Source organism: Neofelis nebulosa, chromosome 7, assembly GCF_028018385.1.
Source record: "Neofelis nebulosa isolate mNeoNeb1 chromosome 7, mNeoNeb1.pri, whole genome shotgun sequence".
NCBI classification, from domain to species: Eukaryota; Metazoa; Chordata; class Mammalia; order Carnivora; family Felidae; genus Neofelis; species Neofelis nebulosa.
In genome coordinates, this window is record NC_080788.1 from 106,482,077 (window position 1) to 106,500,116 (window position 18,040).

General features: G+C 35.5%; 1 protein-coding gene across 9 annotated transcripts in view; it reads left to right on the top strand.

Annotated features, from left to right (window-relative positions):
- The window catches only part of KIAA0586 (KIAA0586 ortholog), a 113,931-nt gene that overhangs the window by 67,015 nt on the left and 28,876 nt on the right, over window positions 1-18,040 (top strand). For 8 of the 9 annotated variants that reach the window (XM_058739169.1, XM_058739168.1, XM_058739171.1 and 5 more), the window contains 3 exons: window positions 1,096-1,273; window positions 8,611-8,765; window positions 10,465-10,573. In XM_058739169.1, the coding sequence (XP_058595152.1) occupies window positions 1,096-1,273; window positions 8,611-8,765; window positions 10,465-10,573 (442 nt within the window). The remainder of the gene's footprint in view (window positions 1-1,095; window positions 1,274-8,610; window positions 8,766-10,464; window positions 10,574-18,040) is intronic. The other variant, XM_058739173.1, reaches the window with a different exon arrangement.

Below are 18,040 nucleotides of genomic sequence, written 5' to 3' on the forward strand. Positions count from 1 at the left end.
AATGTTTATTTATATTTGAGAGAGAGAGAGAGAGAGAGACAGAGCACAAGTGGGGGAGGGGCAGAGAGGGAGGGAGAGACAAAGAGAGAGAGAGAGAGGGAGACACAGACACAGAATCTGAAGCAGGCTCCAGGCTCTGAGCTGTCAGCACAGAGCCTGACGCAGGTCTTGAACCCACAAACCACGAGATCAAGACTTGAGCCAAAGTCATACACTTAAACAACTGAGACACTCAGGCGCCCCAATTCTTTTAAGTATTTAAATTTACTTCATATATTTGATAAAGAGATGTGTTTGTACTTGTATACTTTCCCAGGGAAAAAACTTTATTAAATATGGTTAAAGTAGTCTTCTTCAACTTGTGTACTTATAAAAAATGTAATTGTTTGGATAGGGGTAATGTTTCTATCATTTAAGGTATATTCTCATCATCATACTTGTTTAACTATAAATTTTACCCTGACAAATTCAGACAATTTTCATTCATAAAGAATGAGAGGTAAATTTTCTATCATTTTTAATTTTAAGCTCTATGAACAATGTGTAATGTGTGCCAATACTTAGTATAAATAATAAATTTTTTCTTATGTGTTTTGCCTCCTAATTTGGAGTTTGAAAAGCAGGTAATGGTTATTTAACTTCAAAAAAACAAGATTTTGGCAACAAAGCCTATTGCTAAATGCCTGATTAAATGAATTTTTACACCTGTTTTTCCATAGTGTGTATGTGGCATAATAAGCACTTTCTAAAATACCTTCCAAGCAGTCAAGTGGCGTGGACCATTGTACTTGACAAAGATTTGTTGTTTTGACTTGATTTTATTAATTTTTTTAAGTTTGTTTTTTTTTTTTATTTTGAGAGAGAGAGAGCGTGTGCATGCACACGTGCAAACAGGGGAGGGGCAGAGAGAGGTAGAATCCCAAGCGGTCTCTGCACTATCAGTGCAGAGACCAATGGAGAGCTCGATCCCACAAACCATGAGATTGTGACCTGAGCCGAAATCAAGAGTGGGACCTTCAGCTGATTGAGCCACCCAGGTGCCCCTTGACTTGATTTTAACACAGGGTTTGAAACCATTGTTTCTACCTTTTACAGGACTTGGAATACAGTGCAGGTGAACTTAGTGAAGGACAAAGGCCCAGGCTGACAGCAGCAGCAGAGAACATCCTACTGGGACATTCCGTCCCTGTGCAGCCACCTGCCACTAATGCAGAGTCATTGGATCAAAAATGTGCTCCTAACCCATTATCTCAGCAGTTTGACACAGTTACAGGTATACATCAAAATACTGCTTCTTGATGTATCATTTATTAGAATATTCACTTGAATGCCATCACACTTTTTTTGTATTGTTCTCATACTGAATGTTATGTTGTTTTGTATTATAATTACAGTAGCGATCTTAATCTGAATTAAGAAAATAATTATTTTAAGTGCAGGCAAATTTTTTTTATTAAAAATTATCAAAAGTGCCATTATTAAAAAAATTTAGTAATGACTTTTTGTGGAATATATACCAATATTTTCCCAAATGTGATTCAGGTATCAGTGTTAGTATTTGAGGGTGGTACATGAGGTAATTTTGGTAGTATGCATTCACTTAAAAAATTTTAAGTCATATATTTATTATACTACATATTAGACAAATATAATTAGAACATCAAAACTGTGACAGAACATGCCTTGTTTAGGACAGGTTAAATTAGATGATACTGTAGAAATTCACTCTTTACGTTGCATGAATTTCTGACACATTGCTCAGTGCACTCATGACTATTTTAGAACCTCATTAGCTAAACTTTCTGCTATAGTATTTTGGAAATAAAAATAGAACAGAGCATACCGAACACTAGCATATTCAGTGATTAGTTATGTGTTCACCAGCAACACTGAATTAGTAAATACTGACCCATTGCTCCTAGGGGAGAATACAGGGCTAGGTTCCTGCAAGCCTCTGATCATAACATCTTTGTCAAATGACCACATCTGTGTTTTTGTGTTTCTGTTTAAATGAACTTATTATAATATATATTGTTGATGCATTAACATTGAGCTCAGGGTCCACAACACTGTAGCTCATGCCTGAACAAAGCTTATCCAATCCATGCATTTTCTAATGCCCATCACAGCTTTTGTGCACTTAGGGTATCAGATAGCAGTTTAGCAGTATGACTGGGGGCCACTTAAAACCACAAATCACCAACAAAAAAAACGCACAAAAATCTGAACAAAGCATACACAGACAGCAAAAATAAAAAAAACAAAAAAACAAACAAAAAAAACAACTTGTTTACAGTATAAGAGCTGAAATAAAGCAGAGCATCACCTTGTTCAACCTCAGCAGGTGAAGTGTATATTGGGTGATGCAAAAGTTTTTTACTGGTCTACACATATCTGTGAATGACCACAAAAGCACTGTGACTATTGATTTTGGGGTTCCAAATAAATTTTATTGGGTAGATGAATTTGCAAATATGCAATCCTCAGATTAATGAAGATCAAATATATTCTCATTTACTGGTTCTTCCATACCCACTGCTGCATTCTCTTAAGTGAAAAGGACTTCTAGAGGTATGCAGATTTCTCTGTAAATCAGAAAAGGAAATGCATGAAGTCAGAAAAACATTGTTGTAGGGTATTTAAAATCTCCATTTTATATTGAGTGAACACCTTTTGTCATTCAGAATTGAGAGATATTCAAGACTAAGTTTTCCAGGAGAATAAATGTGAAGTAAGATTGGAGTTATTTCTCATTTTGTGCACATAGTGAGAGCATTAAATGTTTGACATTCTCTTAAATTAGTAGGATTTAAAATGGCATAGGAGCACCTGGGTGGCTTACTTGGTTAAGCATCTGACTTCGGCTCAGGTCATGATCTCATGGTTCATGAGTTCACGCTCCACGTCAGGCTCTGTGCTGACAGCTCAGAGCATGGAGCCTGCTTCAGATTCTGTGTCTCCTTTTCTCTCAGCCCCTCCCCTACTCATGCTCTCTGTCTCTCTCTCTCAAAAATAAACAGTAAAAATTTTTTTAATGGCATAAAATGTGACTTTTTAAAGTTTTAATTTAAATTCCAGTTACTTAACATACAATGTAATATTAGTTTCAGGTGTACAATATAGTGATTCAGTACTTCCATACAACACCTAGTGCTCATCACAAGTGCACTCCTTAATCACCATCACCTGTTTCACCTATTACCCACCCACCTCCCCTCTGGTAACCATCACTTTGTTCTCTATAAGTAGGAGTCTGTTTCTTTTCTGAAAAAGAGTTTGCCTCTCTTTTTCTTTCCCCCTTTGCTTGCTATATTTGTATCCAGCTAACTGTGCAGATTGCAGTTAAACAGAATTGACACTAGGTGGCTCTCACAGATCTCTTGAGAGCTGTTAGGTACTTGAGAATAACTAGGTACTTGTTAAATTATTATAGAATAAAATACATGAGGATAGATCCTATTGGATATGTCCCTCCTAATACATCTGGTAGCACCTAGCATATTACGTATAGTAAAGTGTATTTATAATAGTAGGTACACTGTAGATATTTGCTTAATAGGAAAAAATAGTAAGTAGTGTGGCTTAACATTAAGATTGAGCATATAAATGAGGCAATATGGCAGAGTGTGGCTAAGAATTTGGGCTTTTGGAGTTTGAGATATCAGTTTGAATTCCAACTTTGTGTATTTTGGGACAAGTAACTTAATATCTCCAAGCCCAAGTTTCTTCATCTATCAAGTGAGGATAATATTAGTATATTAGTTATCTATTGCTATATAACAAATCACCCCCAAAATTAGCAGCAGAAGACAGCAAGCATTTATTATCTCACGTATTTCTGAAAGTCATGAATCTGGGAGTGTCTTAGCTGGGTAATTCTCAGGATCTCCTGTGAGGTTGCAGTCAAGCTGTTTTCTGGGGCTGAGGCTTCCACAAGGGTTGGAGGATCTTTTTTTCAGTCTCATTCACATGGCTGCTGGCAAGAGGCCTCATTTCCTCACTACATGAACCTTTGTATAGAGCTGCCTATGACATTGCAGCTGGCTTCTCCCAAAGCAGATGATCTGAGAGAAAGTAAGCAATCAAAATGTAACCCACAGTGTCTTTTATATCCTAATCTCAGAAGTGACATGCCATCGTTTCTACCACATCCTATCAATAACACAGACCAATCCTGGAATAATATAGTAGGGAAGGACAGAAACTTATGAATACCAGGAGACAGGATTCAGGGGGCCATCTTGGAGGCTGGTTACCACAAATAGTATTCACCCCTTAAGGTTATTAGGGGTAGTAAATGACAACACATATAAAGTAGTCACCACAGTGACTAATTCGTAAGTGTTGTTTTCTTTAATAATTCTTGGAGTATGTAAATACACCTTCTTACATGTACTTCATAGAAACAAACTATCCACAGTTGCCTAAAAGGACTATGCCCCGTTGAGAGCTAACTTGTTCCTCTTGTTTCAAGTATTTTGCTACATAATGGTTACTAGAGAAGAATGAATACCATGTGTCATTATTTCTGTTGGTGGCTAATCTCATGCCTTTTATATTGTTGTTGTTGTTGTTTTTTTAGTGCTTAATTATTTTTGAAGGAGAGAGAGAGACAGAATGTGAGTGGGGAAGGGGCAGAAAGAGAGGGAGACACAGAATCCAAAGCAGGCTCCAGGCTCTGAGCTGTCAGCACTGAGCCCAACGCGGGGCTCAAACCCATGAGCCATGAGATCATGACCGGAGCCGAAATTGAATGCTTAACCTAATGAGCCACCCAGGTGCCCTACACTGATTTTTTAAATAACTTTACCTACAGAGGCTCATCTATTCTTACTTTGCTCTCCCTACCTCTGCACCTTTTTCAGAAATTGTCCTATTGGCAACCTCTATCCCCCTACCACTCTTCCTAATCCTGAGGTTCTCAGTTTGGGTTGAGTAACAAAAGATGCAAAATTAGCTTTGACTAAGTATCTTAAAGCGCCTAGGGGCACCTGGGTGGCTCAGTCAGTTAAGCATCCAACTTCATCTTGGGTCATGATCTCACGGTTTGTGGGTTCGAGTCCCACGAAGGGCTCTGTGCTGACAGCTCAGGGCCTGGAGCCTGCTTTGGATTCTGTGTCTCCTGTTCTCTCTGCCCTTACCCTGTTCATGCTGTGTCTCTCTCTGTCTCTGAGAAATAAACATTAAAAAAATTAAAAAAAAAAAAAAAACACCCTAAAATGTAAACTGATATTCTTAAACAACTTGTGAGGACTCTGAGATACACTACTAATTGTAGCTCTCATTTACTCAGAAAGCTTGTATTGAATACCTACTATGTATCTGGTACTATATTATGTACAATGGTAGACACTTGGTACAGTGTTAGACACTTGAGATACAGAAATGATGGATACCTGCTCTCAAGGAAGTTTACAACCTAGTGTAAGAGAAATACAAGAAAGATTATACAGTAATAGTGTGTGGTTAGTACAACAACACAAACAGCTGTGGAGTGCAGGGGAGGACTCTACCCACAGGAGAAGCCTCAGAGACATTTTCCCACAAGACCTGATATGAAATCAGATCTTAATGGTGGAGTATAATAAGCATATTCCAGTTTGTTCATTTACTTATTCATTCAGAAAATAGTTTTTGAGTGCTTGCTATGCTCTATGCACATTCTAGAAGCTAGGAATATAAAACCCAGTAAGGCCCTGTCCATAATGATTTTTTTCCTCTGGTAAAAGTAATAGATGAGAGGGCACAAACATGCAATAAATTATCATAGTTACCTCTAAGAAGTTCATGTAGGATGGGATATAGGTCACTTGTACCTGGAGAGGGCAATCAAAAAAAGACTTCAAACATCAGAGGAGGCTTACTTGAAATGGATTCTCAAAGATGAATAGATGTTTGCCATGTAGTAAATGAAGAGGGAACTTCCAGGCAGAATATGCAATGAGACAAGAGGAAAAAATAAAAATAAAAATAAAAAATAAAAAAAATAGCAAGACTTAAGGAAATATAAGTACTTTATTAATGAGCTAGAGTTTAGGAAGCAGTGAGATTGGAGTAGTGAGCAGAAAGTAGATCCTAAAAAATCTTAGATAATACATGAAGTAGCTTTTGGATTCACTCTAAAATGATATGGATCCATTTGTGCACAAAATGCCAATCTTACTTTATATTTATTCCCATGGAAAATTTAGTCTTGAATTTCTATCACTTCTGAATGTTTTTTGATATTCACAGATCCATAAGGATTTTAAGTAAATGACTGATATGATCATCTTTGCCTTTTATTTAGCAAGATCATCTCAGGTGCAGTGTGATGAGTAGAGGAGAGTATTAAGACTGGAGGCAAGGAGGCTGACTGGACAGCTGTTGCAGTAAAGCTGGTGAAACACTACTTAACAGTGAGGAAATGTAAAAAGGGAGATTTGAGAGACAGTTAAGGAGGGGAATGGACAAGATTTAGTTTGAATATGAGAAGTGCAAAAGAAAAGATCTAAGACATTTCCAGGTTTCTGGCTAGAATGGTTGGGTAGCTGGGAATTTCCATTCACTAAGAGAAAGGAATATGGAGAAAGGATAGAATTATGAGGACATAAGGATGAGTGGGGTTTTAAGCATTAGACTTAATTTCAGATGGCTTTAGGCATCCATTCCCTACAAATGGAAAAACCTATTAGACATGACAAACCCAAAGCTGCTGCTGGGCACTGGCAATTTTGGGTGGACTTAGTCTTCTCTGAAAGTTGAAGTTTCTAAGTCTGAGGTTGCCTTTGCATAGCAGTAAGATTCTAGTAGATTAAAATTAGGGATTTCAAGTTATGATAAATTTTTTTAATGTTTATTTATTTTTGACAGAGAGAGAGAGAGAGAGAGAGACAGGGCATGAGCGGCGAAGGGGCAGAGAGAGAGGGAGACACAGAATCCAAAGCAGGCTCCAGGCTCTGAGCTGTCAGCACAGAGCCTGACACGGGGCTTGAACTCACAGACTGCGCCATCATGACCTGAGCTGAAGTCGGACGCTCAGCCGACTGAGCCACCCAGGTGCCCCAACTTATGATAAATTTGATGTGAGTGATATGATAGTTACAAGGGGTTAAGTTACTTTATACAGACGAAACACTCATACTCCATGAGCATACTTTGTAGAAGTGACACCATCGCGTTGTTGAGCAAATTCAGCATTGTTATGATGGCTGTCATGGTGACCCTTTATCACTGGGTTAGATACCTGTCGTATGTGCTCTCTGTAGCCTGCCTAAAGTTGCTTCTGTCACACTGATCTGTAATCTCACTTGAGGGTTCCCTGTCTCATTCCTGTTGTCTAGCAGAGTGTGTAACACCTATGACATAGCCAGTGAATATATGTTAAATGATAGGGTGTTACAGGAGTTGAAAGCTATTATGCACTTTGAATGCTTTGGAAGAGATGTTTGATTATATACCTTCTGAGTTTTTACATTTAGGTCTTTTATCAAAGTTTACCTTGTGTCTTTTTAATTACTTTTTCTTTATACCCATACATTAACCATGTATAATTTTACATAAAACAAAATGTGATCATGTCATACATTAGTTTCCATCCACCTCTCATCCTCATGTTTTCTCCTGTCCTATATGCCTTACCCCAGCTAACTCTTGTTAAGATTCTCATATGTAATCTTCCTCTTTTTATCCATAGACACACTCACATGTTTAACATTCATGATGGATACATACGATGTATGTGTACACTGTTATTTTACAAGTTAAGATAGAATGCCCACTTGCCTGCATTTGTTTTTACACAGTAAATCCTGTGGAAATTACAAGTCTCTGACTGCCTGTGGGCTTCTTTTCATGTTTGTTGGCCATTTGGATTTGTTCTCTGTGAATTGCCTGCTTAAATTCTTTCCCCATCTGTTAGGTTCTAAATTTTTCTTATAACTTTGTAAGAGCTATTTCTATATTTTTGATGTTTTTAAACATCTGTATTGCAAATATCTTTTTCTAAATTTGTACTGACATTATTTATGGTCTTTCTTTGCCATATAGCTAAAAAAAATTTATGTAGTTATTTCTATATGTATATGTTAAGATGTTTATTTATTTTGAGAGAGAGAGAAACCATGAGCAGGGGAGGGGCATAGAGAGAGGCAGAGAGAGAATCCCAAGCAGGCTTCACGCTCAGTGCAGACCCTGATTGTGGGGCTCGATTCCACAGCCATGAGGCCTTGACCTGAGCTGAAATCAGGAGTCGGACACTCAACTGATTGAGCCACCCAGGTGTCCTTAGTTATTTTTATCTTTTATACTTTCTGTGTTTTTATGGTCTCTTCTAACACAAGTTTATACCTATAGTCTCCTAGATTTTCTTGTGAGATTTTCATTATTTAGTACATATTTATATTTATTTTTTGTTTACTTATTTATTTTTGAGAGAGACAGAGTATGTGCATGCACGTGTGATGGGGGGAGGGGCAGAGAGAGAGGGAGACAGAGAGTCCCAGGTAGGCTCTACACTGTCAGTACAGAGCCCAATGTGGGGCTTGCACTCACGAACTGTGAGATCATGACCTGAGCAGAAATCAAATTAAACAATTTATTTTAACTTTTTGTTTATATATTTGACAACAGGGGGTATTTATGAAGATCCATGTGCTAGTCATGGTCCAATGAGTTTGGGAGAATTGGAGTTGCAGCCAAATTCTAACCTTGCTCTTCCCACAACACTTCTGACAGTGCAAGAAAATGATGTTCAGTTATCAGGAGCAGTTGAAGATAATCATCAGGTAATAATCCTTGTACTTTACTTAAAATGAGAATGGTAATAATTTTGGCTTAGCATGATGCACTGCCAAGAGATTAGTCTTTGGAGTCAGTTTCAAACCATGCTTCCTTTATTTGTTAATTCAAGCCTGGATACAACTCTTAGCTCATCTGGACCCTAGCTATGACCTTGAATACATAGCCTTTTTCTAACCCTTAGTTTCCTCATCTTTATTTAGAGATTAAAAATAGCATATATATATATATATATATATATATATATATATATACACACACACATATACATATATATAATGCTGATTAGGTAGCTATTATTTATACTTTGTGTCATCATGAAATCTAGCTCATTAATTTGCATATAGCAGATACTCAAGAAAAATTTATTATGTTAAATTTTGCAAAAGCTGTTACATAAGCAATTTCATGGTGAGTTAGGCCAATGGCCCATGTAATCTTCTGTACTGAAAAAATAGGTTAATTACTCTCCAGCATGTAAAGAAATGTTCATGTTATTAAAAACAGTTTTGTATCTGTGTAATGGCAATGGATTTCTCACTGTAGATTAGTTTATCACGATGTATTTCATGATATTGCATAGCATTGCATGGGGTTGGTATTGCTGGTTGCAACCTCAGGAGTTTCCTGGGTGAAGTTTAAAACTGGCCCCTATTCATGGAGAGCAAGGAGAGACCGAATAAAGACACATACCACTCCAGATTGGCAGATGACAGGTTTAAAGAAGCAAGGGGACTTACTTACCAGACCTGTCTCGGGCACTTGTAAGACCAGTAGATCTCTGCACCCAGCCACCAGAATCTTAAAAGTTTATATAGAAGCCTTAATTGGGTTCAGTCAGGTATTCAGTCCAGATGGTGTCATAACACCTTCCCCTCTCAAGGCTATGTCCTTTAATGACTGCCAGTATGGAAATAGTAGATGGGACGCATATTCCAAGGACAGGACCAGAGTAAGGAGCTTCCAATTGCCTGGGTTCAGCTTGTGGGTCAACTCGTGGCTGATAAGAATCAAGAGGTATCTTTTTAAAGTCCTGTCAAAGTATATCTGATAGCTGTTTTCAGGCACTCATTCATAATTAGGACCATAAAATAGTAAAAGGAAGAAATAAAATGGCTTTCACAGTTTGTGATGTGTGGTTGTGAAAGAATTTGTGACTATTGTAAATTTCAAATTTGGTTAGGTTATAGGTACTAGGAAGAGAGATGATGGGGCTTGTGGTGGAGTGCACATTTCTTGAATGTCAAAGGAAGATAACAGTACTCATGCTTGTGAGAATTAAGTGATGTTACTGTATAGAAAAGCTCTTTGAAAATTGCAGTGCATTATGCAGATTTTCATTTTATGTAAAAATGGTTATATGGGAGAGCTTAACAACCGCATTAAGTTTTTATCCTGTCTAAATCCATCATGTGTATATATCTAGAATAGTTTGATTTATAAGGAGCTTTGAATTATGAAATGATTTGAATATTTGAAATCTGTATATATTATCCAAATCTTTTGAAAGATTTTATTTCCAATGTCTTTTCTCTAGTAATATGTACTCTATCACCCATTTAGCAATTAGAGGACATGTATAATATTCGAATTTTATATAAGAAACAACTAAATAGTTTAATTGCTCAAAACTTTTTAAAGTAACTTAAAAAACAATGTTATGACTTCATGTCTTAAATTCTTAAGTACCAACAAAAGCATGACCAAGGTGTGAAACAAGTTGAACACAAGCCTGCACAAAGTCGTTTAATACGTGTAAGAAGTAAATCTGATATTTCACTTTCACAGCAACAAGGTAAGATTCATTTTCTTGTAATATAATAGTTTGATGCTTGCCCTGATATTGAACAAGTATATGATGAAAATTCTTTATTTTTGTCTACATCACATTCTTGTCTGTAGGTTTTCTGTTTTTTCTTAGTCCATTGGGATAAAGAATCTCGTATCATATTTGACTGTATATTTGTTCTTTGTACCGATAAACTCCATTTCTAATGAATTTTAAAAACTCTTAGTGTTTTTCCTTTAATCTTATCTTTTGGTTCTTATGCAATTGATTGCCTTTTTATCTGTTTATAGGTCTGTATTTGTGTCAGAGTTGTCTATTTTAAATTACGTGAAAAAGGCAGGGGCTGTGGCTGTAAAGGTGCTTCTTTGTAAAGGCTATTCAGTGTTGTGGGTGATGCTGACCAATAAACACAACTTAAAAAAAACAAAGGATTCTCACATTGAATGCACATTATGTAAATGACCAGTTATGTGGTTGAACTTCACTTCTGTAGTCAGCATCATAGCATTTTGATGTTCCTTTATGTTTCTGAAAGACTGTTGGCTTTCTGCTTTATTTACCTTCTTGCTTCTTAGTCACTTAAATTTAATATAACCTAAACTCTGAAATTTGGCAGTAGAAATTAAGATATCTTCTGTTTTAAAACTTTATTTCCACAATCCAGGAAGAAGTATTAGGAATGTTTTAAGCAGTAGAACATTTTTCTTTGCTTTTATGATTGTGTTTTTTTTAAATCTCATTTACTGAATGCCAGTATAATTGCAAATGTAACTATACATTTAGTGTTACAGGAAAGACCTAAAACAAGGACATACTCAAGATATTTATTAAAATTATGCTATATGAGGTTTAGATTTTTACTTTTGTTTTTTGTTCCTCTCTTGCTCCCACCTCTCAGAACTTTGCCTTCCTGACCACCTTTTTAACCTGACCATGGTACAGTAATGTGAATATTGTATTTTAGAATCCCATGGAAACTTGGCTATAAAACTCTTTAATCAAGACAGTATATAGATAGGAACAAATTAATGTTTCTAAGATAATGGCAAGACTGACTTGATGTCTTTCTCCTGAGTACTGTTACCATTCACGGTCAAAGACTATATATTTAAGTTAGGTTTAAAAAAATTGTAATGTCTTAAAATTATTAGTAAATTTTGTCTCCTTGGGAGATATTGTATGTGATAAAATGATCATTTTTCTCAGGTGATGGGAAAATTTGGTAAGATTTTAAAGTGTCTCTCTTCAGGAAAATGACATTCAGTTTCACATACATGAATGACCACAAGATGGCAATAAATTCTTGTTGGCTTACAACAAAATGTCATGAAGTACAATGTTGTTGAATAGTGTCTAATTAACGTTTAATAAGTCAATAAAAATTGTATGAATAAAAGAAACCGAGGTGTTAGCTGGTTAAAGCAAGTTTTATTTAGAAGAGTTTAGAATGGTTAGATTTAATATCTATAATTTTTTTTCATTTAATTTTATATGTAATACAAAAGTTAGAGGATCAGACCTATATCAGCTTTGACTGAGACAAATAAATACCCAGTGAGCTATAAATAGAACATTTGAAAATAGAAGACAAGTGTTTCACTCTATAACTGATACAGATCTCCATATTGAATACTTTTTTAATGAATGTGATTGCCTTGGCAAATATAGTCAGTTATGACTTTTTTTTTCCCATAAATTTTGTGGGTTTTATTTTTTCTCTGATGAAACTCTAAGACATTGCCAAATGTTTCAGAGAATAGGAGAGTCACAGTGCCAAAATAATCCTCTAGGGCTCTCAGGACTTTGGGTGACCTTGAAGGAATTCAATCCTATCTGTCATACAGGCCTTGAAGATAATGAAGGAAATTCACCTTATCACAAGGGAATCAAAACCACATCTTTTCTGGCAGCTAAATGCTTCTAAGAATACTTGAACCCCAAATTATGACTGTTTTGGGGAGAAGTACCCTATATTTCACTTTGAAATGTGTACTAGTTTAATATGTGTATATAAAGAATCAAGTAGCTTCGCTAGCAGTAGCAGCTGTTTCAGTGATCATTACAAATTGACTGAAGATTTGGTAGGACATGAGTTCCAGCACTATGCTTCTGACAAGTCTGTAAAATCCTTGTTTCCGCCCCCCCCCCACCTTGATTATTACTTTCAGCTTTTAATATAAAAAGAAATTGAATTGATCTGACAGATGGTTATCTTTGGAATCTAAGAGTGAAATTCTTTCATTTGGTATTGAATTCATTTGTTGTATTTTTGACCACAGGATACCATTTTCTGATTCTAGGTCCTGATTAATGGGTTAATAGTGAACATAACAATTTAAGTGATTTCAGTGAGTCATTTAATTTTTTTTCCTTTTTACTATGCAAGTTAACTTTTTACTGCTTCTTTTTCTGGGCGAGTTGACTTTCTTCCATATAAATAAGAGACTAGTTTTAAATCTGCTTGTTTGTTATAAACCCAAGAACAGTTAAATTCTATAAAGTAATGTATTAAAATAGTTCACTTTATTTTTTACATTCTATCAATATCTTTTTTTTTTTTAATTTGAGTATAGTTGACACACAATGTTACACTAGTTTTCTGGGTACAATATAGTGATTTGACAAGTTTATACATTATGCTGTGCTCACCACAAGGGTAGCTGCCATCTGTCATCACATGACAGACACTATTACAACATCACTGACTATAGTCCTTATGCTGTGCTTTTTATTCCCATGACTTATTCATTCCATAACTGGAAGCCTGATTCTCCCACTCCCCCCTATTAACTGTTTTGCCCATCTCCCCCCCGCCCCCCGACCCTTCCTTCTAGCAACCATCAGTTTATTCTCTATATTTATAGGTCTGATTCTGCTTATTCACTTGTTTTATTTTTTTAGATTACACGTAAGAGTGAAATCATACATATTTGTCTTTCTCAGTCTGACTTCCTTCACTTAGCATAATACCCTCTGGGTCCATCCTTGTTGTTTCACATAGCACAATCTTACCCTTTTTTATTGCTATGTAATGTTCCTGTGTTTGTGTGTGTGTGTGTGTGTGTGTGTGTGTGTGTGAGAGAGAGAGAGAGAGAGAGAGAGAGAGAGAGAGAGAGAGAGAGAGAGATATCTTTCTTATCCATTTGTCAATGGGGACTTAACATTGTTTCCATGTCTTGGCTGTTATAAATAAGCTGCAATAAACATAGAGGTGCAAATATCTTTTTGAATTTGTATTTTTGTTTTATTTGGATAAGTATCCAGTAGTGGAATTGTTGGATCACATGATATTTCTATTTTTAATTTTTTGAGGACCTCATATTTTCCACAGTGGCTGTACCAATATACATTCCCACCAACAGTGTACCTTTTTCTCTACATCCTTGCCAACACTTGTTATTTCTTGTCCTTTTTTATTTTAGTCATTCTGACAGGTGTGAGGTAATATCTCATTGTGGCTTTGATCTGCATTTCCCTGATGATTAGGGATGTTGAGCATCTTTACATGTTTCTGTTGGCCACTTGTCTTTTTTAGAAAAATGTTTATTTAAATCCTCTGCCTATTTTTAAATCAGATTGGTTTTTAGTGTTGAGGTATATAGGTTCTTTCTTTATTTTGGATATTACCCCTTATTGGATATATCATTTGCAAATATCTTCTCCCCTTTAGTAGGTCACCTTTTTGTTTTTGTTGACGGTTTCCTTCACTGTGCAAAAGCATTTTATTTTGTGAAGATACAAAAAATACAGATGCAAAGGAGTACAAGCACCCCAATGTTTATAGCAGGATTATCAACAATAGCCAAAATATGGAGAGAGCCCAAATGTCCATCAACTGATGAATGGATAAAGAAGATGTGGTATATATATATTATTCAGCTATCAAAAAGAATGAAATCTTGCCAATTGCAACAACGTGGATGGAGCTAGAATGTATTATGGTAAGCGAGATAAATCAATCAAAGAAAAACAAATACCATATGATTTTACTCATGTAGAATTTAAGAAACAAAACAGATGAACATATGGGAAGGGTGCAGGGAAGAAGAGAGGGAAACACACCACAAAAGACTCTTAACAATAGAGAACAGACTGAGGGTTGATTGGGGGGGGGGGGGGGGATGGGCTAGATGGGTGATGGGCATTAAAGAGGGCACCAGTTGTGATGAGCACTGAGTGTTGTATGTAAATGATAAATCACTGAATTCTACTCCTGAAACCAATATTTCACTGTATGTTAACTAACCAAAATTTAAATTAAAAAAAAAATTGATAAAAAAATAAAAATAAAATAAGAGTGTAGAAGATCTAAGCAACAATATTGACCAATTGGACCTAGTTGATAAAAAGCTGATTTGGGGGCACCTGGGTGGCTCAGTTAAGTGTTCAACTTCAGCTCAGGTCAGAATCTCACAGTTCATGGGTTCAAGCCCTGCATCAGGCTCCATGCTGACAGTGCGGAGCCTGCTTAGGATTCTCTCTCTTTCTACCCTTCCTTCACTGATGCTTTTTCTCTCTATCAAAATAAATAGATAAATTTTTTTTAAAAAGCTGATTTTACTTCCTAAGTAAACTTGAAACATTAACCAAGATTGACAATATTCTGTATCATGAAACAAACCTCAGTAAATTTAAAACAGTTAAAATCATACAAAATATATTCTCTGACCTCAGTGGAATGAAAATGAAAATGAATAACAAAGATTCCTGGAACGTTCCTAAATATTTGGAAATTAAATTGCACACATTTTAATAAACCTTGGGTCAAAAAGGAAATTACAAAGGGAATTAGAACTATTTTGAACTTGGGGCACCTGGGTGGCTCATTCAGTAGAGCATCCAGCTACGGCTCAGGTCATGATCTTACAGTTTGTGGGTTTGAGCCCCACATCAGGCTCAGTGCTGACAACTCAGAGCCTGGAGCCTGCTTCAGATTCTGTGTCTCCCTCACTCTCCCCCCACCCCCCCACCCCATCGCTTGCTCTCTGTGTCTGTCTCTCAAAAAATTAAAAGAAAAAAAGAAATATTTTTAACTGAATAAAAATGGAAGCACCACGTACCAAAATTCATGGGATGCTGCTGAAGCAGTGATTAGAGGGAATTTTATGGCATAAATGCTTACATGATAATAGAAGAGAAAGGTCTAAAGTCAGTGCTCTAAACCTCTAATGGAGGAAACCTGAAAAAGAAGGGCAATTAAACTTCTAATAAACAGAAGGAAGGAAAAGAACAGAATGAAATTGAAAACCTAAACATAATAGAAACCCAGTGAAACCAAAAGCTGGTTCTTTGAAATGACTGGTAAATCAATAAACCTTAGCCAGGATGATGAGGGAAAAAGGAGAAAACACATGAATCATTAGTATTAGAAGTTAGAGAGAGGAAATCAGTACAGATCCTATGGAAATTAAAGAGATTATAATGTAATAGTATCTTTATGCTCATAAATTTGGCAACATTGGTAAAATGGAAAAATTTTATCTAACTTGAGAAGAAGCTGATAATAAACTAAGTAATCTTATATTTGTTAAAGAAAAAATGAATTTTTAGCTTAAAATGCTCCAATAAAGAAAACTTGAGGCTCAGATGGTTTCACTGGAGAATTCTACCAGATATTTAAGAGAGAAATAATGCCAGTTCTACTCAAACTCTCCCAGAAAATAGAAGAGAAAAGAACTCTTTTTACCATTACCCTGATACCAAAACCAGACAAAGACATTTCTGGAAAAGAAATTTATAGACCAATATCTCTCATGAACATAGACAAAAAATTTCTCTATAAAATATTAGCAAACTGAATCCAACAATATATAGAAAGACAGTAAGTGGACCAGGTGGGTTATCTCAGGAAAGAAAGGTTGGTTCACCATTCAAAAAGCAATGTAATTCACTATATGAATAGACTTAAAAAAAAAAAAAATGTGATTTTCTCAATAGATCTAGAAAAGCTTTTGGCAGTATTCAACATCTTTTTATGATTACAGTATTCAACCAAGAATCAGAGGAATCTTTCTCAACACGATAAAGGAAAGACATTACAAGAAACCTATAGTCAATATCACACATGATGGTGAAAGACTAAATGCTTTCCTAGTAAAACTGGAAACAAGCAATGAGGTCTGCTCTCATTACTCCTTTTCAAAATCATACTGGCTGTTCTAGTCAATACAGTGATGCAAGAAAAATGAAAAAAGGCATACAGATTAGAAAGGAAGAAATAAACTTACTTCTATTTGGTAATGCATGATTATATAAAGTGCCACAAGGCCTACAAAAAAACCTACTGGAACCAACATGTTTATCAAGTTCACAGGGGCTACAATATCAATGTACAAAAATCAGTGATATTTCTTTGAGCTAGCAATGAAAAATTGGAAATTGTAATTAAAAACTATAGTTTATCATAGCAACATAAATGTGAAATATTTAGGTATAAATCTAATGAAATATTTTCATGATTTGTGTGCTAAAAACTACAAAAACATCTGATGAGAGAAATCAAAGACCTATAAATGGATAAGACTCAAAATTAAGAAGTCAGTTCTCCCCAAATTGATCCATAGATTCAGTGCAATCTCAGTCAAAATTCTAATAAGGTTTTGGTAGATATTGATAAGCTCATAAGGAAATGCAGAAGGCCTGGAATAGCCAAAATAACTTTTAAAAAGAAGAGGTTGGAGGATTTACACTATGGCTTTAAAACATTTTCTAAAGCTACAGTAATCATGATAATGTAGTATTGGCATAAAGATTAACAGGTAGATAGATCAGTGGAATAGAGTATAGAATCCAAAAATAGTCCATACATTTATAATCAATTGATTTTTCACAAATAGCAAAGAATTGAATGAAGAAAGGATAATCTCAACAAATTGTGTTGGGTCAAGTGGTCACCTATGTGCAAGAAAATGAACCATGACCCATATCTCACAAACATTACAAACATTAGCTCAAAATGGATCCTAAATCTAAATGTAAAGCCAAAAGCACTAAAACTTCTAAAAGAAAAATAGGAGAAAATCTTTGTGACCTGTGGTTGGGCAAAGATTTTTAAGATGTTATAGAAAAGTCATAGTTCCTAGAAGCATATATTGATTGATTGGATTTAATGAAAATAAAAACTTTTTCAAAAGACACTGTTAAGGGAATGAAATAGGATAAACTACAGATTAGGAGAAAATATTTGCAAATCCACTTTTTGATAAAGAACTTGAATCCAAAATATGTTTTAAAAACATAAAACTCAGTAGTAGGAAAATGAACAACCCAATTTTAAAAATGAGTTTAGAGATTTGAATAGACACTTCACTAAAAAAAGTTATATGGATGACAAATGAGCACACAGAAAGATGTTAAACATCATTAGTTACTAATGGGAGGTGCAAATTAAAAAGTAGATACCACTAACTACCCATTAGGTCGGCTGAAATCAAAGAAACTGGTAACATCACGCATTGATGAGAAGGCTGAGCA